The 24,852-nt window shown below is 35.7% G+C and overlaps 3 protein-coding genes across 3 annotated transcripts; all 3 read right to left on the reverse strand.

Moving 5' to 3' along the window:
* Window positions 1-958: 958 nt before the first annotated feature.
* On the reverse strand, window positions 959-4,769 carry LOC131929887 (tubulin alpha-1A chain). The gene is made up of 9 exons (XM_059286265.1): window positions 4,612-4,769; window positions 3,431-3,653; window positions 3,099-3,291; window positions 2,874-2,982; window positions 2,569-2,768; window positions 2,342-2,453; window positions 2,008-2,223; window positions 1,638-1,801; window positions 959-1,510 (listed from the first exon to the last, which is right to left on the reverse strand). The coding sequence occupies exons 1-9, from the start codon at window positions 4,612-4,614 to the stop codon at window positions 1,375-1,377; spliced, it is 1,356 nt and encodes a 451-aa protein (XP_059142248.1). The 5' UTR covers window positions 4,615-4,769; the 3' UTR covers window positions 959-1,374.
* Window positions 4,770-8,903: 4,134 nt separating this feature from the next.
* LOC131929888 (tubulin alpha-1A chain) lies at window positions 8,904-16,216 on the reverse strand. Its single transcript, XM_059286266.1, has 9 exons — window positions 16,065-16,216; window positions 14,025-14,247; window positions 13,732-13,924; window positions 13,510-13,618; window positions 12,264-12,463; window positions 10,472-10,583; window positions 10,117-10,332; window positions 9,519-9,682; window positions 8,904-9,389 (listed from the first exon to the last, which is right to left on the reverse strand). Exons 1-9 carry the CDS (start codon window positions 16,065-16,067, stop codon window positions 9,254-9,256), a joined length of 1,356 nt encoding a protein of 451 aa, XP_059142249.1. The 5' UTR covers window positions 16,068-16,216; the 3' UTR covers window positions 8,904-9,253.
* A 3,926-nt stretch (window positions 16,217-20,142) lies between these two features.
* Window positions 20,143-23,910, reverse strand: LOC131929889 (tubulin alpha-1A chain). The gene is made up of 9 exons (XM_059286268.1): window positions 23,774-23,910; window positions 22,630-22,852; window positions 22,284-22,476; window positions 22,086-22,194; window positions 21,730-21,929; window positions 21,419-21,530; window positions 21,077-21,292; window positions 20,827-20,990; window positions 20,143-20,624 (listed from the first exon to the last, which is right to left on the reverse strand). The coding sequence occupies exons 1-9, from the start codon at window positions 23,774-23,776 to the stop codon at window positions 20,489-20,491; spliced, it is 1,356 nt and encodes a 451-aa protein (XP_059142251.1). The 5' UTR covers window positions 23,777-23,910; the 3' UTR covers window positions 20,143-20,488.
* Window positions 23,911-24,852: the final 942 nt, after the last annotated feature.

Raw genomic sequence — 24,852 nt, forward strand, 5'->3', positions numbered from 1 at the left:
GCTACGCCTCTTAACCAGTGTACAGGTTTTGCACTCGCCTCTGGTACGTCAATATAGGAACAGATGATGCAGCAACACTAGGTTACAATTTGAAATGTTTGTGCTCATCAAACCAGTATGATTACACAGAATTTCCTCCAATAAGTAAAAACAAAAAATTCCACTTCCGTAACTTTTTTCAGTGGGTTGTTCAATAACACGTACAGTGATAAAAAGTTTGTAGGTCAGTTGGATGGAGGAAGTGTAAATCTGAGGTCAAGTTGAGAGTCAAGTGGGCAATGACAAGCAACTTTGTCATATGCGCCATTTTTCTTATAACCGTCACAGCTAATTAGACTCTAGATCTCAGATACATTGAGTAGACAGGTGTCCAATAGACTAGATCTCAGATACATTGAGTAGACTTAGGTGTGTCAAATAGATTCTAGATCTCAGATACATTGAGTAGACTTAGGTGTGTCAAATAGATTCTAGATCTCAGATACATTGAGTAGACTTAGGTGTGTCAAATAGATTCTAGATCTCAGATACATTGAGTAGACTTAGGTGTGTCAAATAGATTCTAGATCTCAGATACATTGAGTAGACTTAGATGTGTCCAATAGACTATAGATCTCAGATACATTGAGTAGACAGGTGTCCAATAGACTCTCTACCTCAGGTTAATTGAATGTTTAACTGTTACTCCTATCAAGTCATCATGACTTAAGTCCTACATTAAATGCGCTACATTTACACATGTTTACACATACAGCCACTCATTATTTCATTTTAAAATGTTTCACCATTTTGATGTCTGTTTTTTACAACAGTTGAAATAAAGTTGAAGAAATAAAAATCAAGCAGCTACACAACACATCATGTAACACACATCACATCACGCAACACACATCACATCAACACTTGAGCTTACACATTAGGACACCACTTTTTTTCTTAAACACTCAATAACTCAGTATACAAAAATAGATTTTTAATTTTCCCTTTTCATTGATAAATTTTTTTACAAAACCTTTTCTAAAACCTCCATTAAAATAACTTAACAATTGAATTATAATACTGTTTAATAAATAAACAATTCAATTTTGTTAGTAAAAGTTTACAGTTCCAAAACAAAAATATTTTCCAGTTACACTTTTTAAACAAGAACTTAAAACTTTTTGATAGCAAATTTTAACTTTGGGAAAATTGATTGAGTTTCTCACCCAATAAATAAAAGCCTCTGGTGGACTGTGTCCCAATTTTGATGAGACTGAGGCATGGCGAGTTTTTAAACCAAGACTTTTTAAATTCTATAACATTTTTTTCATTCTGGTGTTAAAGTGAGATCTAACCATTTTCAGCAGTCTACTTCAGGACAACAGTTGAGTGGATTTAATATTCCTCTCCCTCCTCTTCACCTTCACCCTGGACTGAGTCAACACCAACTTCTTCATAATCTTTCTCCAAGGCAGCCAGATCCTCACGGGCTTCAGAGAACTCACCTTCCTCCATACCCTCACCCACATACCTGGGAACGAACAAGTGTTAATTTTAAAGCCAAATTGAAAACAAGTAAATTTTTTTTACCAATACACAAATATGAATTACAAAAGTTACTATACATTATTAGAAACATCAAAATCAAGTGTACATACCAGTGGACGAAAGCACGCTTGGCATACATAAGGTCAAACTTGTGGTCAAGTCTAGCCCAGGCCTCAGCAATGGCTGTGGTGTTGCTCAACATGCAGACAGCACGTTGGACCTTGGCCAAGTCACCTCCAGGTACAACAGTTGGTGGCTGGTAGTTGATGCCAACCTAAAACAAAACAGTTTAAAATTTAGTCTCAGAACTTTAAACATAAAAAAATTTTAATATAAAAAATCATTCCTGAAGCTAATAATTTTGATAATAAAATCAAATTTTAAAAAGTTGTTGTTTGAAGTGTTTTTATTCTACATGTAAACACTGCTACTATCACACATTAAGAAAAAAAAACATAAATAAGTGATATAGCAATGTACCTTGAAACCAGTAGGACACCAGTCAACAAACTGGATGGTTCTCTTTGTCTTGATAGTAGCAATGGCTGCATTGACATCCTTGGGGACAACATCACCTCTGTACAACATACAGCAGGCCATGTACTTGCCGTGACGTGGGTCACACTTGACCATCTGGTTGGCTGGCTCAAACACAGCGTTGGTGATCTCAGCTACTGAGAGTTGTTCATGGTAGGCCTGAAGACATTTTCTTTTGTTAAAACTCAAACTTTAAATTCACAGCAATTTTTTAAACACAGGATTAATTAACTTTTTTATCTAACAGATGAAAATCAATAAACTTTTTTCAGTTTACCTTCTCAGCAGAGATGACTGGAGCATAGGTTGCCAGGGGGAAGTGGATACGTGGGTATGGCACCAAGTTGGTCTGGAACTCAGTCAGATCAACATTCAGGGCACCATCAAATCTGTTTAAGGAAAAAAGTCAAATTGCTTGAGGATTGTACATCATAAAATATAGGCATACTCGTTTGTTTTAAAGGATCAAACTTTTACAAATATAACATAAATTAGATCACAAACCTGAGGGAGGCGGTGATGGAGGAGACAATTTGACCAATCAGACGGTTCAAGTTGGTGTAGGTTGGTCTTTCAATGTCAAGGTTACGACGGCAGATGTCGTAAATGGCCTCATTGTCGACCATGAAGGCACAGTCAGAGTGTTCTAGAGTTGTGTGTGTGGTCAAGATGGAGTTGTAGGGTTCAACAACAGCTGTGGAGATCTGGAGAAACAAAAAATATTTCTTGAAACTATGCAGAAATAAATATTTTATGAATGTCTAACATATCAACGGAATGTTTTTGATCAACTGACATATCTAACGCACCTGAGGAGCTGGGTAAACAGCAAACTCGAGCTTGGATTTCTTGCCATAGTCAACAGACAGACGTTCCATCAACAGGGAGGTGAATCCAGATCCAGTGCCACCACCGAAGCTATAAACAAATGGATATTCTTTATTATACCATAGGAAAAACACTGTCAACTTTACTATTTACTATATACTCAAAGCTCTAGAGAAAGTACTTGTACTAAAGTTTCAATGTATCACCTGTGGAAGATGAGGAATCCCTGAAGACCAGTGCACTGATCGGCCAATTTTCTGATGCGGTCAAGGACAAGGTCGACAATCTCCTTACCAATGGTGTAGTGACCACGGGCATAATTGTTGGCGGCATCTTCCTTACCAGTGATCAACTGCTCTGGGTGGAACAGCTGTCTGTAGGTGCCAGTTCGGACCTCATCTATGATTTAAACAATCAATAGTTGAAATCAAATGATCTTTAAATTAATAAAAATCAAGAAAGCCTATTCAAGAAAAATTAATTTTTCATCTTATTTTAATTTGATGTACATTTTGTGAGCTATAACAAGACAATTTACCAATGACAGTGGGCTCCAGATCAACAAAGACAGCTCTTGGCACATGTTTGCCAGCACCAGTCTCACTGAAGAAGGTGTTGAATGAGTCATCACCACCTCCAATGGTCTTGTCTGATGGCATCTGACCATCTGGCTGGATACCATGTTCCAGACAGTACAACTCCCAGCAGGCGTTACCAATCTGGACTCCAGCTTGGCCAACATGGATGGAAATACACTCACGCTAAGAGAAGATATAAATGATAAAGTTTAAATTTAATTCAGTAACAAAATTAAGTGTAGTCAGAGTGTCCTATTGACATCGTCTAATCAAAACTGTAAAATCATACGTCTTTTCACTTTTCACATAACTGATCTTCAGCTCTGTACTAAACTGTACTTGAGTACTCATGACTTAGATCTATGAGTCTATGAGTTAAGTCAGTTAACTTATGTCGAGTAGTTCTACTCACAGATACCGAGATAGTGCAGACCTGATAGGGACTTATTACTTAAAGACATAGTCCAATAAAGTATTATGTCATGTAGCTTTCTTTAAGATGTAGCTAAACCCTATTACACTAAATTAACATTTGAATGGATTATTTTTGTTGACAAGTTTAGACAACACTTTTTGTGCACAGTACGCATGTCACGTTCAAACACGTTCCGTAACCGAGGGCAATGTTGCGGTGTCTGTGTTATATTACTCCATTAAATATTTATCTCTATTTCACAATATTGTAAATAAACTTAAAGCTGATCAAATTGATATTTTATTTAAAATATTTGAATCACTAATGTATTACGTCTTTAATGTATCTTATCTTAGCTAAAATCTAGAAGTATATACTGATACAAACAAACAGAGGGTTATTTTTTATTGCCTATGCAAAAAAATCAAAATGGAGTATTCTAGAATCGAGTACCAACACAAAAACTCTAACCTTGAAACACTTTTTAAAGAATGAAATCACTATTAATGTTAGGGTTAAATGTAATATACAAGTCAAAATTTACACAGTACTAGTTGCAGCACAATCTCAATAGTCTACAGATAAATGCAAAGTTACGTTTTAAAATTAATTCATTCTATTTAGGATACATGAAGAGTGGTATTGTTTATTAAAAGTAATACTGTAAATATTAAATAACTGAAATAATAAATTGGCAAACTACTTGTGATTAAAATGAATACTTACCATTTTGGTTTATTAGTCTTGAAGTATCAAAAAATATAAATGGTGTTAAACGGTTTGTATCAACGTCCCTAGAACACGACTGTAATGCGTCGACAAGGGGCTTGGTGATGACAACCAAACCTAGCCACCCGTATTTATACAGCACGAAGCTAAGCGCTGTTGCCATGGAGCTAACTGTAAACAGGAATGGCCGCTTCTTGTTTTGTGTATCGGTAACCCTAGTCTATTCAGGCGGTTAACTACCAGGCGGGGAATATAATGACAAATCTACGTAAATAGTGAACATGACACAGCTTGGCTGCAAGTTTGGCACCAATTTTGTAGGCATAGACCAACGACCTCTAGATCTCGTCATTTCATTAAGGCTGATTAATAGCAACTTTAAAATATAGTTTTATTTAGTAGACAACGTAGAACTATGAACAATAGATTAATATATTAAGTGTAGTTAACTATTTATAATCTAGAATGAACATTGTTTTTTAAATTATGTATTTATTTTTGTGACTTGCATCATTATGATCAGAGTAATAGTCCTACTATTAGAATGGGTACTTTTCCATTGTCTGGTCCCAAATGGCTATTGACTATTGGGCCTTATGTAAATGTGTATAATAAATGTAAACTTGATGATTGGTATCCCTAATGAGCCACTAACAACTTTTACCTTAACTGGCCATAGCTCAACAGCAATTAAACTTTTTTTTTGTTATTTACCCCTAGAGAGTTTTACTTTTGAGACAGCTGCCCCCCCCCCCCCCCCACACACACACACACTCACACAAACATAGACACACGCACACACCAATCTTACATGCACTCAAGCAACCAACTTAGTATTTGTTTTAAGTACTTAGGGGTTGTTAAATAATGCCACACACATTGTATGTCGATGTTGGTGGCTATGTGCCAGAGGCGTAGCGAGGGGGGGGGACATATGTCCCCGGGCGCCGATCTTAGGGGGGTGCCAAATTGAAAGTTTGAGGGGGGGGTGCAAATGAAAAGTTCGAGGGGATGCAAATCGAAAGTTTGTCCCCGGGCGCCGGGAAGCTTCGCTACGCCTCTGCTATGTGCTATGGAAGGGAGGGGGTGGGCCGATATATATGTAAGGTCGCATTAACATTTTATTCCTTCTTTTCTAACTGAACATTTTTCGGTGAATGAAAATGTTATTTTAGGCGGTGATGAAACGCTGTGACGTAATTCAAAGGGGTTACGGCGTTTCGTGATAATGTATGTTTGGGGGGAGTCGCTGCAATAAAGCTACATTTATTGTGTAATATTGTATAATTATTAGCTAAAAAAGAATGAAACGGTTTTGATTTCGGAAATCTATTTTTATTCTTTAAGTTGCCCCAAGACTATCTTAACCCCAAACAGGTTCGTGCATAGAACCGCTGCCATAATTGATCGAACCGCTGCTAATTAACAGTGCTTGACAACGAGCTATTGAGGCCAAGCAGTAGCCCTACCCCTAGTCCACCAAATCGAAATGTTTTTCTAATAAAAATCCAATTTAGGCCTACTCTGTATATTTAACAGTTGATTTGTAGGCTTATTACATTAGTATTTTAGTAACAATATTTTCTGGACATTTTGAGACTTCTTATTCCTTCATAAAAGCCAGTTGCGTTTTTCAGATTCATTGTTTCAACCCTTTATTATAAAGTGGCTTAGCTTTAGCTGTGGAATGCACAGGAACATTTATCGTTAATCGATTGCCAATCAATCCAAACAAGACTGTGCGTGAATTCCAAGTCGCACATGACACGACGCTATAGAAATAAGGTTGACCTAGGCGATTGGTTGTTCTACATATCGGGATCTACATGACAACAAACTGCTTGCCACGCTGTTCATTATTACCATATTCCTACGCCAAGCACGTCTTGTAGCGTGCGGCATGGTCCGTGGCCAGGGGTAACACACTGATGTGTTGTGTACACAAGTGACAGCAATGCCGTGCTACAAGTGACACACAGTTTACCGTGTGAAGGGTTAAGATAGTGGGGCAGTATTGGTCGTTTTCGTTTCGCTGACGCATACGTCACGTTCTAACCGGTACTTGAAGTTAGCAACAAAATGTACCAATCTTCGGAGTATACAATCTAGAATGACTTTGTGTTGATTAAAAGGATGTCTGTAAACACGCTAATTTCGAGGCAAAATAAAAATACTTTCTTCATTATAAAGAAATAATGAAAGAAAATGAAGGACCAAAAAATCCCATATTCTCCACACACCAACCCCCCCCCCCCCCCTTCAGAGTTTTTTCCGGGCAAGAAAGTCTACTCCCCCCCCCCCCCCAACGAAATGGAATGTATATAGAAAATATATACTACTTTTAACAGTTTCCACCACCCCCCCCCCCCCCCCGAAATAGGGTATATTATAGACTATAGATCTAGAACTACACGCAAGTGTAAATTAATTACGATAGAAACGTATTCACATAAAGCTAATTTCCGCCATCCAACCTAAAAAAAAATCGTCTTTAAGATCCAAATCCCCCCCCTCCCCACCCACATAAATATTCTATGTGAGTTTATTTTGCTTTTTCTCACCATTACTTGTTTACCTCATCACTCCCTTAATTTAGTTGCTATTATCATTCAAATAATTTAAACCTTAAGTACAAAAGCTTGACGTCAAATTTGGTCGACCCCGTAATACAGCAAGATATTTCCAGAGATAGAATCGTGGCAAGTTACTAAGTGTCTTTACCATTGTATGTGGTATGATTTGGATGAAGTGAGTGAAATAATTAAAGGGATGCTGAAGGTAGGTAGAGACAGATAGAGTCAACGGGGAAACATTAACATATTGGTCCCATAAGTAGTTGACATCTTTCTAATACCTTTCAAGTAGACTTCAGGCTTTCTTAACGAATTTTACCTTTTCCCCGTCCCTGCCGTCAGATAAGTCAGACCCTTCCCCTGAATTAAAGAGCTATTTCTTTATACAAATATTCACTTATTTCGGTGAGCATCAAGGCTATAGGTTAAAACTGATCCATTTTTTTTCGAAATTAGTTGAATTAGCCAAGTCTTTTTGAAATGTAAAGTAGCATCTAAAATTCACTACTGTCACATTTTTACACCCCCCCCCCCCCTTCCACTAAACCCTCCAGCTAAGAGGGTGACGTCGTATATGGATGACTCTAATATCATTTTCACAATCTTACTCAAGATTACGTACTGTATATTTTTATCTAATTTATAATGTATTCGTTCATGGTCAACCCCAACTTATTAGACCAAGTAACGGCCAATGCGAGTTATCTAATGTAGACTAGGCGAGTTAACCACGCTGAGTAATTATCTAAATATAACTTGATATCTAATTGGCTGTCCATGTGAATCTGTTTGGCGCACCAAGATAGTGGACGTAACACAGTGGCCTGTCATAGGCAGCGAGGATGTTAACAATAGCATCTTCACTTCTGGAACCTGTCAAGAGACAATAACGCTTACTTCGTTTTTGGGGGGCTTTTTGAAGCCCCCCAAATCATGGGCCAAGCTGACCCCGTAACAGGGGCGTAGCTTGGCCTGGTCAGAAGGGATCTGTGCACCCCCAGCGACCACGCCAACGCCTAATTTTAGGCGCTTTGTGGATGGGTGTATAGGCCCTGATGACCCCATCGGCCTACGGGTGTTGGCGTTCGTGTGAACTGTCACAACGTCACCTCGTATGTTGATGGGGTCAAATTTAAGCTACACGAGTATTTTGATTAGACGACCTTTGAAGTACAACAATCTTTCAACCATCGATGTCAGATTTACTGTAGTGGAGGAATTTAGTAACTTTTAAGGTTTTAGTTATCTATGAAATAAATCTACAGTTTAGATTTTTAACTATTGAAATATAATACTTCTTTGACCTGCTATTATGTGTGGGGGTGTGAGACTTCAGCATACTTTTTATCTTGAAAAATATTCTTTGGTCTAGATATACTCTGAATTTTTGTTTTTAAACTTACTAGTTCATACTACTAGTACTAGTAGGCCATTTTCCTTAGACAAGTTACACTACACGAAAATGTCAACAGAAGATGAATGTTCGTAGAAAAGCTGAAGTTTGGCTATGCATTATTTTTCTTTAGGTGTCTGTATTGTTTTGGTTCAAATTGAAGTGAAATACAACATAAACAAGACAGGACTATTGCTTCATTCCATGATGAAGTTTGAATGTTAATTGCTCCATTTAAATAAAAAATTCTAAGCGATAAAATCTGTATTTAAAAATATCTTTGAAGTTTACACATAGAAAAGTGATCTACAATAACTATGCAATGTCATTCAAAAACAAGTTTTTAATGTCACTTTCATAGACAAATTCTTCAAATAGAAAATTTAATAAAATTTATACATTTGTTGCCAGGATTTTGTACAGAATTTTTATACAATGAAACCCCAGCACTCATTGCTAGCTCTTTGTACAAAACAATTTTTACATCAAAGATCAAACTTTAGTAAATGCAATCACTTATGCCAGAAATTTGTACAAAAACTAACAATTGGAATGCTGAGTTTACAACAGTTGAGATTCCTTTAAGGGCAAAATAAGTTATCTTAAATTTCAGTGATCTTTTTACTATTTTCTGTAAACATTATTGTAGAAATATTTATGGTGTGAGGGGGATCTAATATTCCTCTCCCTCCTCTTCACCATCACCCTGGACTGAGTCAACACCAACTTCCTCGTAATCTTTCTCCAAGGCAGCAAGATCTTCACGAGCTTCAGAGAACTCACCTTCCTCCATGCCCTCACCCACATACCTGGGAATGAACACGTTTATTTTAAAACAAATGTGAAAATTCTTAAAAAAATAAATTGTTTTAACATCATACCACAAATTATATACAATCTACCATAAAGAATTATACATCTAAATCAAGTTTGCTTACCAGTGGACGAAAGCACGCTTGGCATACATAAGGTCAAACTTGTGGTCAAGTCTGGCCCAGGCCTCAGCAATGGCTGTGGTGTTGCTCAACATGCAGACAGCACGTTGGACCTTGGCCAAGTCACCTCCAGGTACAACAGTTGGTGGCTGGTAGTTGATGCCAACCTTGAAAGAGCGATTAACATGTTAGCAAAAGAAACTCCTGCTGTCTTACCCTCGTACCCATAGCTAAACGAAGTAACAAAACTATTTATTTTCCATAGTAATCCCAGTAAGAATTTTTTGTGTGCTAAGCTTTGAAATAATATAAAATTGGACTCATTAATTTTAAGATTTGTGGAAATCATGAATGGAACATTGCTTCCATCTTTTAAATAAGTAAGATATAAATATAATATATAACATATAGTTAGAACCCATGACATTCTTTGTCAAATAGGAACAAATTGATGAACAACAAAGTAATCTGGAAAATAACTTAATCTAGAACTACTACCAAAGTAGAATGGATTAGGATAAATTAAGTTGAATATGTTCAGTTTATTTTTTTGAAAATGTGTTCAGGTCAATAAACTAAGATTGAAACTACAATCAAATACCTTGAAACCAGTTGGACACCAGTCAACAAACTGGATGGTTCTCTTTGTCTTGATAGTTGCAATGGCTGCATTGACATCCTTGGGGACAACATCACCTCTGTACAACATACAGCAGGCCATGTACTTGCCATGACGTGGGTCACACTTGACCAGTTGGTTGGCTGGCTCAAAACAGGCATTTGTGATCTCAGCTACTGAGAGTTGTTCATGATAAGCCTAAAAAGAGTTAATGCAAAGAATGTAATAGAATTTATTCAAATCTTAAAAATCCTAATATAAGTTAACATTAGCTAAGTGGATGATATATTAATTTCATAATCGAAAAAAAAAGCAAAAATATTTCAGGAACAGTTACCTTCTCAGCAGAGATGACTGGAGCATAGGTTGCCAGTGGGAAGTGGATACGTGGGTATGGCACCAAGTTGGTCTGGAACTCTGTCAAATCTACATTCAAGGCACCATCAAACCTTAAAAATAAAAATTATTCTAAATCAATTACACTTTGAATTTAAACCAATGAGCTACAAAATAAAAAACAACTCAAGAGAGGTAACTCCTATTTTTAAAAATTCTCAAATCCTTTACTTTTCAGAACAATGAAATTTTGTCTTTGTAAGCCTTGATCTTACAATGATTCATCTAAAGGTTATACAACTACCCAAGTAGTGAAGGCATTAAAGTGAATAAAGAAAATCAATCCCCAAATTTTACAAATCCTAAAACCAAAACTTTTTTAGGTCTGAACTATAAAAAGTTGTAGAAGTGTCAACTTGTATGCCTGCTCTTACAGCATACCCAGGTATTTAACATTTAGTACTTCTTATACTGAGTTAAATAAGTTGTGTGGTAGCTTACTGTTAAATAGTACATATTTTTCTAACCTCAATGTCTTATATGGTGTGCACAATCACTAATAAAAAATGTCAGTTACATCTTACAGCTTTGGCCAAGTGTATTTTAACAGCAGTTTATTAACAGCCACAACACAATTCTAAAAACTATTTTCTCTTATGTCATCCCTATCCCCTTGAGATAATTGATGACAAAAGAAATATGAAAGCTCATAAGTTGTGTAGCAGATATTCAGAAATGTTTTTTACTATTAACTTATTTCAGAAACAACGCTAACACTTATGTTTGTAATTGGCCCATACAGCATTTAAAATTGTCATTTTCTTAACTGATGCAAGAAACCAAATCTATAGCATTAGCAAATTTCGAGCTCTTTCTGGATTACTTACCAAGTTAATATTATTAATTACCATTTATTGATATGAGAAAAATATTAAACAAGACTTATTTTATATAGATCTAGATCTACCTATTGACAACCTAATAAAGAAAAGAAAATGTTGCAGTGATCTGAGATGTCTATGTGATGTCCAGTACACAGGGCTAGTACACTTAAAGACCCATAAAATCATAGCCTAAATTGATTCCTAGAATGCTTAAGATTTTTTTTTAAAAATACAAACCTAGAAATTATACAAAAATAATCCAGAATACCAGGATATGCTGAATTATTATTGTACGAGCCGACCCGCGGCGTATCATACGCCGCTATTTAGTTGTTTTATTTTCTATTTTTCAGTAATTCATAATTTGTGAATTCGACAGTACCAATGCTGCCACTGAAAATATTTGCTTTAAAACACTAACCCCCCCTTTCCCCTAACCCCGACCCTACACCCCCCCCCCTCCCCCGTGAAAGTAGCCTCCTCTTGGTTACCTCCTGTAAGTTTAAAATCGTTTCAAACTAAATTATCTGCCCCTAATAGCCGTCACTAAACCCAGCTCTACGATTTGTAAACATTTAGTTTGACTACAGCTCACCAGACCGTGTGGGGGTGGGGTGGGGGTGGTAGTAATAGTGATAGAGAGAAAGAGGGTACTGCAAGGAGGCGCTTGCAGCTTGTTTTCTAACGTCTCCCAGAAGAGAATTATATATATAGATACTATTTTAACTCAAACATAATAAACTTAGAAATTGAAAAAAAACCTTTTCAACTGGCAGTATCAAAAGTAAAAACTTTCCCCCTGTACTGTTACATTTTTTAGTAAAAGAGTGCATATTTTCATATTCTAGGTGAATTTTTTGTTTAATGTATACATTCAGCTAAAGATTGATTTGGTGAAAAAGTAATTACCTTAGAGAGGCAGTGATGGATGAGACAATCTGTCCAATCAAACGGTTCAAGTTGGTGTAAGATGGTCTTTCAATATCAAGGTTACGACGGCATATGTCGTAAATAGCTTCATTGTCGACCATGAAGGCACAGTCAGAGTGTTCTAGAGTTGTGTGTGTCGTCAAGATGGAGTTGTAGGGTTCAACAACAGCTGTGGAGATCTGGAGAAACAAATATATTACAATTAAAATGCCATTAGTATCACTATACAGGCAATAAAATGGAATCACTGAGGCAAGCTGAAAACTAGAATCATCAAGATGAATATTAAGTGTAGTTAGTTGAATACAAAGCTAATTCTGCTAATTGTTCAAAAGTAGGTCTGAAATACACAGGGATGTGACAAGACCAGGAAAAAATATTAGGAAATTTTCTTCAGACAAGAATTCAACGTTTATCTATTTTTTTTATCGCATTTTAAGCAGTCTCACGCCGTTACTGTACTAATTAAATGTTTAATGAAGCTAATATTTTAAATAAGACGATGTATTCTTATACTCTAACTTAACATTGAAAGTCTTGTCTAATTGCAATTTAAAGTTTACCTTATAAACAACCTTAAAAGAAATTTACAATTTTATTTTAACATTTCGCTAATTTAAACTGTACTAATCTAGTGAAGTTGTACAATTGTTTTCAATTTTAAATTATGCCTTATATTATTCATTTAAAGATTGGCATGGAAAAAATGTTAGTCTTCATCAACAGTAAACAGCCTAGATTTAGATTAATTATCATTTGAAAGTTTTAGGTTCATGTGATGGAAAATGAAATTGACCAGATTAGTTTGTAACATTTTAATAGCCAAACCGAAGACATTCCTGTAAGAAACTCTGATAACAGCAGTCACACATAGCGCATATTCGAGTGTCCGTTAGGCCCATGTACTGAAAGTTACTTTAAGCCTCGATTTAAATACATAGAGGTCGTTTCCGTTTTTTCTCCTAATTTTTAAACTCGTACAAAATCGTCAAAAATCGGCTGAGAAATTCGGCGACAATGAAATCATCGCAGGAAAATTGCGGTTGAAACGGAAAAATCTGATTTCCAATAAAATTCGGAAAAGTCACATCCCTGAATACACTAAATTGACAAAATTATTCAAAAACTAAATAGACTACAGACACACAAATCAAATGTGCCACAGGGTGAATTGAACGTCATGCATATGAAAAGTAACATGTCTGAAATGATGAATTTAACATACCTGAGGAGCTGGGTAAACAGCAAACTCGAGCTTGGATTTCTTGCCGTAGTCAACAGACAGACGTTCCATCAATAGAGATGCAAAGCCAGAGCCAGTGCCTCCTCCAAAACTGTAACATAAGAACATTTTCTAACTCGAAGTGGTTCTAACTAAAAGTAGTTACCATCCAGCAAATTGAACTATGATAAAAAATAAGAACTACAAATTCAAAGGATATCCTACCTGTGGAAGATGAGGAATCCCTGAAGACCAGTGCACTGGTCTGATAACTTTCTGATGCGGTCAAGAACAAGGTCAATGATTTCTTTACCAATGGTGTAGTGACCACGGGCATAGTTGTTGGCGGCATCTTCTTTACCTGTGATCAACTGCTCTGGGTGGAACAGCTGTCTGTATGTGCCAGTACGTACTTCATCTGAAATTTACAGTGAATGTGTTGTGCAATATGTTAAAGACCGTGATTAACTTTAGTTTTTAAAAAAAAAATTAAGTCATGGATTGATCAAAATGCTCACCAATGACAGTGGGTTCCAGATCAACAAAGACAGCTCTTGGCACATGTTTACCAGCACCAGTCTCACTGAAGAAGGTGTTGAATGAGTCATCACCACCTCCAATGGTCTTGTCTGATGGCATCTGGCCATCTGGCTGGATGCCATGTTCCAGACAGTACAACTCCCAACAGGCATTGCCCATCTGTACTCCAGCTTGACCAACATGGACAGAAATACACTCACGCTAAGAGGATAAGAAATTAAATATAGATTTCAAAAACTTTTTTTTTTAAACCAAAAAATTTAGTAAGTATTGTGTACATGTAAGAAGCCAGAACTATGATCAAGACTACTGAGTCAACTCAGACAAGTATTAAGACTGCATAGTAAACACACAACAAAAGCATAGACAAAGACCATTAAAAGATTATAGGATAGATCAATTTGGTTAAATCTCTGTACCTTGAGATGCAATGTGTTACATAACATTTTTCCCATTGAAATTAACTGAAATGCCATTAAACCATTCCAGCACCCAAAATGCAACCCCCTTGTTTTTGTACGTTTTTTTAAAATAAAGCAAATTTATGCATGATACTAACATAATACAGGGTAATGCAAATAAATAGACTTGTTTTATAAAGTGTTTATCTTGAAAATCAGCAGACTTGAGCTTATTGAAGATACTGGTAAAGGTGTAGGCCAGAGGTGGAGATCGTTGATGGAGCTTTACTTTGTGAACTGTTAACTTTGGTAAGCTAGTTCAGTCCCTTTAGTTGACTAACTTGTTACACTCTTTACGCTAAACTTTATCCCTCAACTTAATGGAAAATAAAATTCCACTACCATAAATTTGAACCTTATTACTACTATATAATGTCAAATCTTTTATATGTCGGAGCTATTGTATGTCGGAGCTATTGTATGTAGATATACCATATTATGTCAAATTGTGGATTAAATTTTTTTTAAAACTATAGGCCTACTTATAGCCTATAGGCACCTAGAGAAATTTTTTTCAGGACCTATTTATATGCCTAAATAGTAAATAGGAATTATTGTTGTGCTCAATGTACTGTAACATAGCCTAGATCTATATGTCCATATGATATAGCTAACACTTTTAAATTTAACACTCATTCAAATTTTTATGTAGGCCTACTTCCTACCCAAATTTCATCATATCGTGGTAATAAACTAACAATAGTCCACAGCTAGATATAGGCCTAATCCCTAATACTAATAGATCTTAAAAATATTAAAATTGATCTAGATCTAGAATCTAGATTAGATAGGCCTACAGTCCATATTAAAATGAAGCCAACAGAATTATCAATCAAGGGAGCTAAATGGGAAAAAAATATATAGATCTAGATCTATTTATTATGGGCCCTAACTAAATCTAAATAAACTAGATCTAGATCTAGATATTGAAGATTTTTTTTATAGCAAAGTCAGCTACTTTTTACTTTTACTGGTCTGGTAGATCTCTAGACTCTAGAATACTTTAACTTTTAGTTAGTAGGCCCTACAGTACAGATTTATAATTAATAACAGAATATGGTTGAATATATTATATTTTATATGATGCCAATCTAATCATATTATTATTATTTATTATAGACGCAAGGCTCAATATCTAAATTTTGACTTCAATGCGACCTTTTCTTATCTTGTATGCTTCCCATGCCTTGTACTGCCTCCCGCGTATTCCTAATTTATTTTTATTGGCAACTTTTAGGTTTTAACCAAAAACCAAAAGCCCAGGCGTCAGAATAAAACAAGAACTAGACATCTAGTGAGTCTGGATGGCTTAACTTAGTCTTAGCCTCTGGGTTCTAGACCTAGGAGGGGAAATGCCACTCTTAATTTTATATTTCAAGTTTCGCATCACTTCTCTTTTCAAAAAAAGCATGGCCGACGTGATGGCGCAGTTTGGTTGAGATACCAGCGGGATGACGAGGCGTGATTTAAAAATTAAAATAAATCGTCATGCAAATAGAAACTGTTACAAAATATAATCAAATAATGGTAAATATGAAAACAAACACGTGTATTTACCATTTTTAGGATTTAGGATGAATTTCAATAAAATTAAAAGATAATTTTATCTTTACAAAGAGTCCCTAAGTTCCGACGGCAAGGTGTCGAGTAGGGTCTGATTCTGGCTTGATCCGGTGTGCTCTGCAGTATTTATACCCATCCAAAATGGTATCCATGGTATTCAGTGTAAACAGAAAAATGGCTGTCAAAATCCGGTACACGCAAATAAAATGTAAATCATACAAAAAATAGGTTTCTTTCTTTTGATGTTCATCAAAGAAATTGTGTTCAAACAAAATTAAAGCGCTCAACAGCTGATGTTGATTACGGAGATGTTAAGAAATGATTCATATCATTTCATTATTAATAATGTTTGTTGAATGTTCAGTATATAGCAAATAGACCTACACTAATTTACAGATTTAGGCATATACTAATAACTAATATTAATACATATTAGTCTAATATACTATACTAACTATACTATAATAGTGTATAGAAGAGTACTATAGACTATAGTGTATATTAACCTGGGTTCTTTCGAACCCATTTGGTTTGGTGAGTTTTTTCTCATAGGTTTGGCGAAAGTCAAGACTCAAAGCACCCCCGACTCACAAGATTCACGATCGGCGGATTTTGTGAGTGCGGACGATGGAACTGTTGAAAAAAAATGCGGTCGGTCAATGCGAATATGAAACTCGTGGGTTCAGTACGTCCAAGAAATTTAAGTTAATTTCCGTGCCGATCAAAAACCCACCTATAAAATAGTTAAATATTAATAATAATTAATACGAGCCGGTCCGCGGCATAACATACGCCGCTATTTAGTTGTTGTTTTTTCTACTTTTCAGTAATTCATAATTTGAGAATTTGACTGTACCAACGCTGACACTGAAAATATTTCTTTAAAACACTATAAGTATCTCGTTAAGGACCATAACCCCCCCCCCCCCCTTTTAAAATCGTTTCAAACTAAATTATCTGCCCCTAATAGCCGTCACTAAACCCGACTCCACGAAGGTAAACATAGCGTGAACCACAGCTCACTAAGACCATGTAGGGGTGGGGATGGTAGGGAGCGCGTTTACAGCTTGTTTTCTAGCGTCTCCCAGAAGAGAATTATATATATAGATTATTAAATAAGAAATGAAAATTAGAAAAATGTAGTTATGTAGGTAGGCTAATGCTAAGTTGACTTGGTCAAATTTTAAAATAATAATTAAGGAAGTTTCGACTTATTTTTAATTTCTAATTGTAGCCTAAATAAAACATTAAACTTTACCAGTGTTTCTTCCAGACTTTTTTCTCCGGGGGGGCACTTGAAATTTTCGGGGGGGGGGGGGCGGTAGACTTTCTTCGGGGGGGGCGGACACTGTTAAAAGTATATATTTTCTATATAAATTATATAAATTTCATTTCGTTCGGGGGGGCGGTAAAAAATTTTCGGGGGGGGCTTCGCCCCCCCGAAGAGATGCCTGGAAGAAACTCTGAACTTTACGCTTGCTAAATAAATACCTAATAACAGGCTACCCCAAGGGTCGGCAACCAGCGCTCGCGAGCCGCATGCGGCTCTTTTGATGTCAGGACGCGACTCTCCAGTTCCATAATAATTATATTATTATATGTTCATAACTCATAAACATATTATACTGTAAAAACAACATTAAACAAGATAAAAGCACTAAGAATAGGTGGAGTAGAGCGTATTTTTTAGTATACAGGCAGCTGCTTACCAGCTCCACAACTATGCTGTGGCCAGCCCCGTCGCAGTGGTTCCATGCTTTCCACTACAGAAGTGCACGTTTTTTTTTTTCAATAGTAATTGTTATTTTATTCAGAAGGCTTTTGTTTGTGTCACTGTGCATTAATCTGATTTGATTGACATAGTTTTTTAGTTATTAGCTTCTAAATTGTGTAGGGATAGTCACTGCTATAGTTATATAATTTGATTTTATTATCCTAGCAGAGCTAGCAAAAATACTTAAATATGTTTTGTGCGAAACATGCATAAAGTTTTATATGAATAAATATTATTTCATACTTAAACACATTTATTTTAAAATCATTTACCTAATCAAAATCAATACCATAATATTGACAAAAAAATGTTAGTGGCTCTTTAAAAACTGGGAGATTTTGTACATTGTAACTTTTGGCTCTTCCGTCTCAAAAGGTTGCCGACCCCTGGGCTACCCGCATCTTTCTTTAATTAACTATCAATAAAAATCGCGCCACCCTTCAAAAAGTTTGAATGGTTTTATGTTGTTGTTGTTTTTTTATCGGCCTATATAAGTGTTTAAATAACGTCACGATCCCGTTGACTAAGTAAATTTTCTAGGAAGTTTCAAACAAATAAATAGATCAGTTAACGACGACTAAAATGTAGGTATATTCACTTGTCGTCCCAGTACACTTCTTTACCTTGATGCCTCTATTGCAATAATGTCTCTTGTCCTATAATGTTACTTTTTCATAGCCGTCCAGCTTTTTTTAAAGCTACAGGAAAGTATAGCTAACGATGACAGTAGTAGTCTAGTAGTATACCAATACCAAAGTACATAAGCTGTGACATATAAGCCTATTAAGACCTCAGTGGCGTAGCTAGGAGGCGGTGATGACGGCCGCGGATCCTTGGGGAGCGGCAAAATTGGTAGAGAAAAAAAAATTAAAAGCCTTATTTTAATATGCAGTTTTGAATGACACACAGTCAAAGTTGAGAAAATTAACGACTACAAAGGCTTTACACTCTGATGTAACTGTTTTCTACCATGCTAAACCCCTCGCCAACTTTTTCTAAGATCAGAAACATTTACTTGTTTGGAATACATCGTGATCAATTGTATTTAAGAGAAATAAATATCACAGGTTTTCTGTCGCTATCTGACCAGTGAAATAGCATAGGTTGGGGTGGAAGTCGATACGGTTTGGTCTAAATTATAAGAACTTAAGAAAAATATAACAAAGCATTCTACATTTAAAATTACCGAATACATTTTTTGCTACAAAATTAGTAAATTGTACTAAGACGAGAGACAGGGGGGGGGGGGCGGTATGATTATTTCATAACCTAATACTGCAATTTCCATATAGTTAAGGCTACTAAAAATGAGGTACAACGTCTGGCCACGGTACAACATGACCTCTGCTACGGCTTTGATTATCAACTGCTGCTGATTATCCAAAACTTTTTCAATATTGTTCTAAAGACAAGGCCAAAAATGTAACTTATTCTTCTACAAACAACACTCTAAACTTGTTTTATAAATTTATTTCGGCTGTCTAAGCAGCTTAGGCACCATTTTGTCAACTAACTTCTTAGTTCAAGCCCTGAAAATCCAGCATCCCCCATTTTTATCAAACGATTTCTTTCGTGATTTCTGTCCCCCCGTCCGTCCCCCCCCCATCTTTTCTACACCAGCGCCTCTTTAGTGTTGTTACTGTACTTCTGGGTTTGTCTTATAACCACCACCTTTTCCTTTCTCTTTATTTCCTTTCATTATTTAATGAATCCGAGCCATACACTAAAACAGACTTCACATTTGTGCTAAAAATCCTGAGTTAAATTTGCTTAATTGGTTTAGAATGTTATAAGCGTTTTATCGATGCTAATTCTAATCTGAATGTTTTGGTCTTTTCACTATCAGTAGACTAATTTTACTCCTTAAACCAGTATAAAGTTCTAGAAGGTGGAGCACATCTACCAAACCGTCAATTTATTTATATATCTTGTGTTCCTTGTCATGGTCCCTTACATTTACTTATAAAGGTTTTGACTCTTACTCCTAATAAATGTCAAACGAACGGGCCGGCCCAAACCTTTTGTTTCCCCCCAATGATTAATTTAATTACAACTAGTGTTGTCAGGTACTTGACTCTCACTATGATCAAAATAGTGCTGTCTACATACTTGCTCAGTTATCAGTCCTAAAGATGGATTTAATGGCTTGGTTTTTCTAAAATTGCCTCAATTCTCATAGGAGAAATCTAATTTAAAAAGCAAACAGCAGATTTCTTGTTGGCTGTGTGACTATTATTATATTATATTTAAAAATAATCTTATAATCAGTACACTTAAAAAAAACAACCAGACAAACAATTCATCAAAAAGTACAAATAAGTTTAATACTTCTTCCAGCTTCAACAATATAGATAGCAACAATAAGTTTTAAACATTGTACATTAAAAAAAATCAGTTCAAATACTCTATACATGTGGAATGCTGCATTCAATATTTCTTAAAAATTAATACTTTTATTAGTTACAAATGTTTACATTGTAACAAAACAAATCACATACTATTTTTTCTGAATTAAAACAAAGATAAAAATAAATCATAAAAATTTGGTAATTAGAAATCTTAAATCTTTTAAGTATAAAATTATTTAAAGCTAATTATTAACTAACTTAAAGGTTAAAGTTGGAATGAGATAATAAATTTAATTTTAATATTCTTCTCCCTCCTCTTCCCCTTCATTCTGGACAGAATCAACACCAACTTCCTCATAATCTTTCTCCAAGGCAGCAAGATCTTCACGAGCTTCAGAGAACTCACCTTCCTCCATGCCTTCACCCACATACCTTAAAGAAAAATATATATAGTAAAACCACATGTTTTAAACAAGAAAATAATATAAATTGTAAGTTACAATTATGACTGTAAAGATTGATTGATTATTGTGCTATTAACAATTTTCCGAGTTCTATGACTTACATAGCAATTAAATATTTATACTACATGGGGAGTATGGACCTAAAAGTAATTTATTAAGAAAAAACTTACCAGTGAACAAAAGCACGCTTGGCATACATAAGGTCAAACTTGTGGTCAAGTCTGGCCCAGGCCTCAGCAATGGCTGTGGTGTTGCTCAACATGCAAACAGCACGTTGGACCTTGGCCAAGTCACCTCCAGGTACAACAGTTGGTGGCTGGTAGTTAATGCCAACCTGAATAACAAGTAAATCAGTTAATGTATGTCACTGCAAATATTTGAATGTGAGCTCCATTAATTACAATAAAACAGAAACACTACCTTGAAACCAGTTGGACACCAGTCAACAAACTGGATGGTTCTCTTTGTCTTGATGGTAGCAATGGCTGCGTTGACATCCTTGGGGACAACATCACCTCTGTACAACATACAGCAGGCCATGTACTTGCCATGACGTGGGTCACATTTTACCAGTTGGTTGGCTGGCTCAAAGCAGGCATTTGTGATCTCAGCTACTGAGAGCTGCTCGTGATATGCCTGAAAGGATATGAAACAAGCTTAAAATGTAATTTCTAATAGTTAATATTTATATACACATTACACTTCTGTATGTTATAAAGTATGCCCTCACTAAAACAACATTGTATGTTTAAATGAAATTACCTTCTCAGCTGAAATGACTGGTGCATAAGTGGCAAGAGGAAAATGAATTCGAGGGTATGGCACCAAGTTAGTCTGGAACTCTGTGAGGTCTACATTTAGTGCACCGTCAAACCTGTAGAACAAATTTATAGAACATTTACAATATGAAACTGCAAGTTTTAATTTTAAGGGAACTCAACTGGTTTCAGAGTAAAATTGAGCTCCAATAGCTTACTTTAACATATTGGTATTTAGAACAAACATTCCCTATTTACTTAATTAAGCTAGGAAAAATGTTTCATTCAATCTACATTGAGAAAAAATAAAATTACCTAAGTGAGGCAGTGATGGAGGAGACAATTTGACCAATCAGACGGTTCAAGTTGGTGTAGGTTGGTCTTTCAATGTCAAGGTTACGACGGCAGATGTCGTAAATGGCTTCATTGTCGACCATGAAGGCACAGTCAGAGTGTTCTAGAGTTGTGTGTGTCGTCAAGATGGAGTTGTAGGGTTCAACAACAGCTGTGGAGATCTGTGGACATTTAACCAAACATGTTTGCATTTCATAATACTTCCAAATAATTATTTTTTTTTTTAGTATTTTTCAATAGCAAAAAAAAAAAAAAACCATCAATTATTACAGAAACAGTTTGAAAAAAAAAACGTATATGAAAGACAGTATATTTACCTGAGGAGCTGGATAAATAGCAAACTCGAGTTTGGATTTCTTGCCATAGTCAACAGACAGACGTTCCATCAACAGAGATGCAAAGCCAGAGCCAGTGCCTCCACCAAAACTGTGAATTTAAATTATTTTGTTCTGATAATGCAGCAAACCAAAACTTGTAGATAAAACCAAACTTTAAATGCAAAAAGTATACTCTACCTGTGGAATATGAGGAAACCTTGAAGACCAGTGCATTGATCTGATGATTTTCTGATGCGGTCAAGAACAAGGTCAATAATTTCTTTACCAATGGTGTAGTGACCACGGGCATAGTTGTTGGCGGCATCCTCTTTACCTGTGATCAACTGTTCTGGGTGAAACAGCTGTCTGTAGGTGCCAGTTCGGACCTCATCTGAGATTTTAGTTTAAATTAATTTTTCATTAACATGTACACAAAGACTATTTTAACACAGTCAATCCTCCGTTTCAGTGAACAGGAAGCAGGAAATAGTGAAAACTCACAAAAATTATACAAAATTAATTACGGATGCAGTTGAATGCTCACCAATAACAGTGGGTTCCAGATCAACAAAGACAGCTCTTGGCACATGTTTCCCAGCACCAGTCTCACTGAAGAAGGTGTTGAATGAGTCATCACCACCTCCAATGGTCTTGTCTGATGGCATCTGACCATCTGGCTGGATGCCATGTTCCAGACAGTACAACTCCCAGCAGGCATTGCCCATTTGGACTCCAGCTTGACCAATGTGAATAGAAATACACTCACGCTGTAAAATAAAAATACAAAGATTTAAATAGACACTATTTAATTCAACATATTCAACTACTATCTATATTCATCCACTATATATTTATATTCAATAACCAAAACAACGTAAAGCACATTTACTGAAATAAAATTATACTATCTAAACTCATCCAAAAAATTAGTGACTTAGGCCTAATCACACTAATCAGATCTAATTAAATGGGCATACCAGCAGTAAAATAAAGTAATCCTTGAAAACATTTTCTTATTTTTAAAAACAGTACTTTATCCAGCCTTTTACTCTTTTTCTGTTCCTTTTTTTTGGTAGTTAAATTTTCCAAATAAAAATCAAAAGCATTAGGCTATCTAAGGCTAATGACAAAGACTTTTATACAGAATAAACTTAAATGTCATTAAATGACCATAACTAAATAGACAAACAACTCTAACTAAACTAGGCCACCATTGTAGGCCTTGAATATATTAATGGATAAGGCACAGCAAAGACTAGACATCTGGGCCTAGGTCTATAACCTTGACACAGAAGTTTTAAATGGCTCTTTAAATTTAACCTCTGCGTTGGCGCCAGAAAATAAAAATCTAGAAATCTAGAATGATCTGAGAATAATACGCATTGCCCTGTATTCAATGATTAAATGATAGCCTAGTAACTATTTTAGATAAAATTACACAGAAGGTAGAGTTATCTCTAACTAGATCTAGATCTCTAGATCTAGCATTTATTCTAGATAATCTACGACTCGACAAAAATATATTTTATTATCAAGCAAGGCAAGACAATGTCCCATTCCATCATGGCGGGTCGCGGCTTCGAATGAATGAGGTCTATTTTCTAACTTGTTTTTCTGATGTATTTTCTTTTTAGTTAGATCTATAATGCACTATCAATGTTTGTTATTTATAAAAGGCCAATACATACCATTTTTTTCTGTTTGTATTAAAGTAGCTGAAATTATATTAGTAAAAATTCGTGTCCGATATCCCCACACACGACAGTAATGCGTCGAACAGGGTTTGGCACTAATGACGAACTAGAGCAACCGAAGTGGTTTATACCGGCGTGCGCAACATCCGTACAACATTGAGCCAATGGCTACAAAATACAGATATCTCGACGAGGCCTAGGCCTAGACTTTTTTTTTGCTTTGTTATGTCGAGATTCTAGATCTAATTGCAATTTATTTAGATAGAAATGGGGGTATTAATACTAGTTTATTTGTAAAAAAAAAAAAAAACAATTTAAAAAACAGATTCGATTGAATAATTTAGATCTAAGTTTACAAATTGGCTTTCATTGCTTTTATACCTTGTACTTTTGATGATTTTATCATGTATGTAAGTAATCAAAACGACGAAACACAGTCGGTCCCATTCGAGTGGATGCTTTTTTACAAGCTTTTATTTATATCATGTCTGCATATCTGTGCGTCAGATTTATGTTACTCAGATTTGACCCACTTCTAATGCAGCGATTTCGTTCACTTTCCATTTACATTCAACGCCGAAGACAATGCAACAATATACAATTTTTGGTGTAATCAAATTAGTCATTAAAATTATTTAAAAGCATTTTATAAAAATTTCAACAACAAAATGGGAGATCAAGGGATTCAGTATAACTATAAAACTTATATCGGGACATAAAATACACGTATACTACATAGGCCTACATTTCAGTGATTATAAGCTTAACATTGAAGTGTGACACAGATTGTTACTACGAAAGTGAGATGTGGACAGGGTCGAAGGACAATGTACGCAGAAGACGACGATCCAACACACTTAAAAATTAAGACAGAACGCCGTAGTTCGTAGTTTAATTGCATACGACGGACACGATTAAATCGACGACGACATTCACAGACATCCACACCCTAACGCTACAAGACCAAGACTGATTTCAACTCCCTCACCTAACGACCAAATCATACTCCCACTCATCATATCCTTAGTTGCCTCGTCACATTCAACATCTTTTATTAATATAACACATTCCAC

Source organism: Physella acuta, unplaced genomic scaffold (genome assembly GCF_028476545.2).
Source record: "Physella acuta isolate Inbredline_101_S28 unplaced genomic scaffold, ASM2847654v3 ptg001688l, whole genome shotgun sequence".
NCBI classification, from domain to species: Eukaryota; Metazoa; Mollusca; class Gastropoda; family Physidae; genus Physella; species Physella acuta.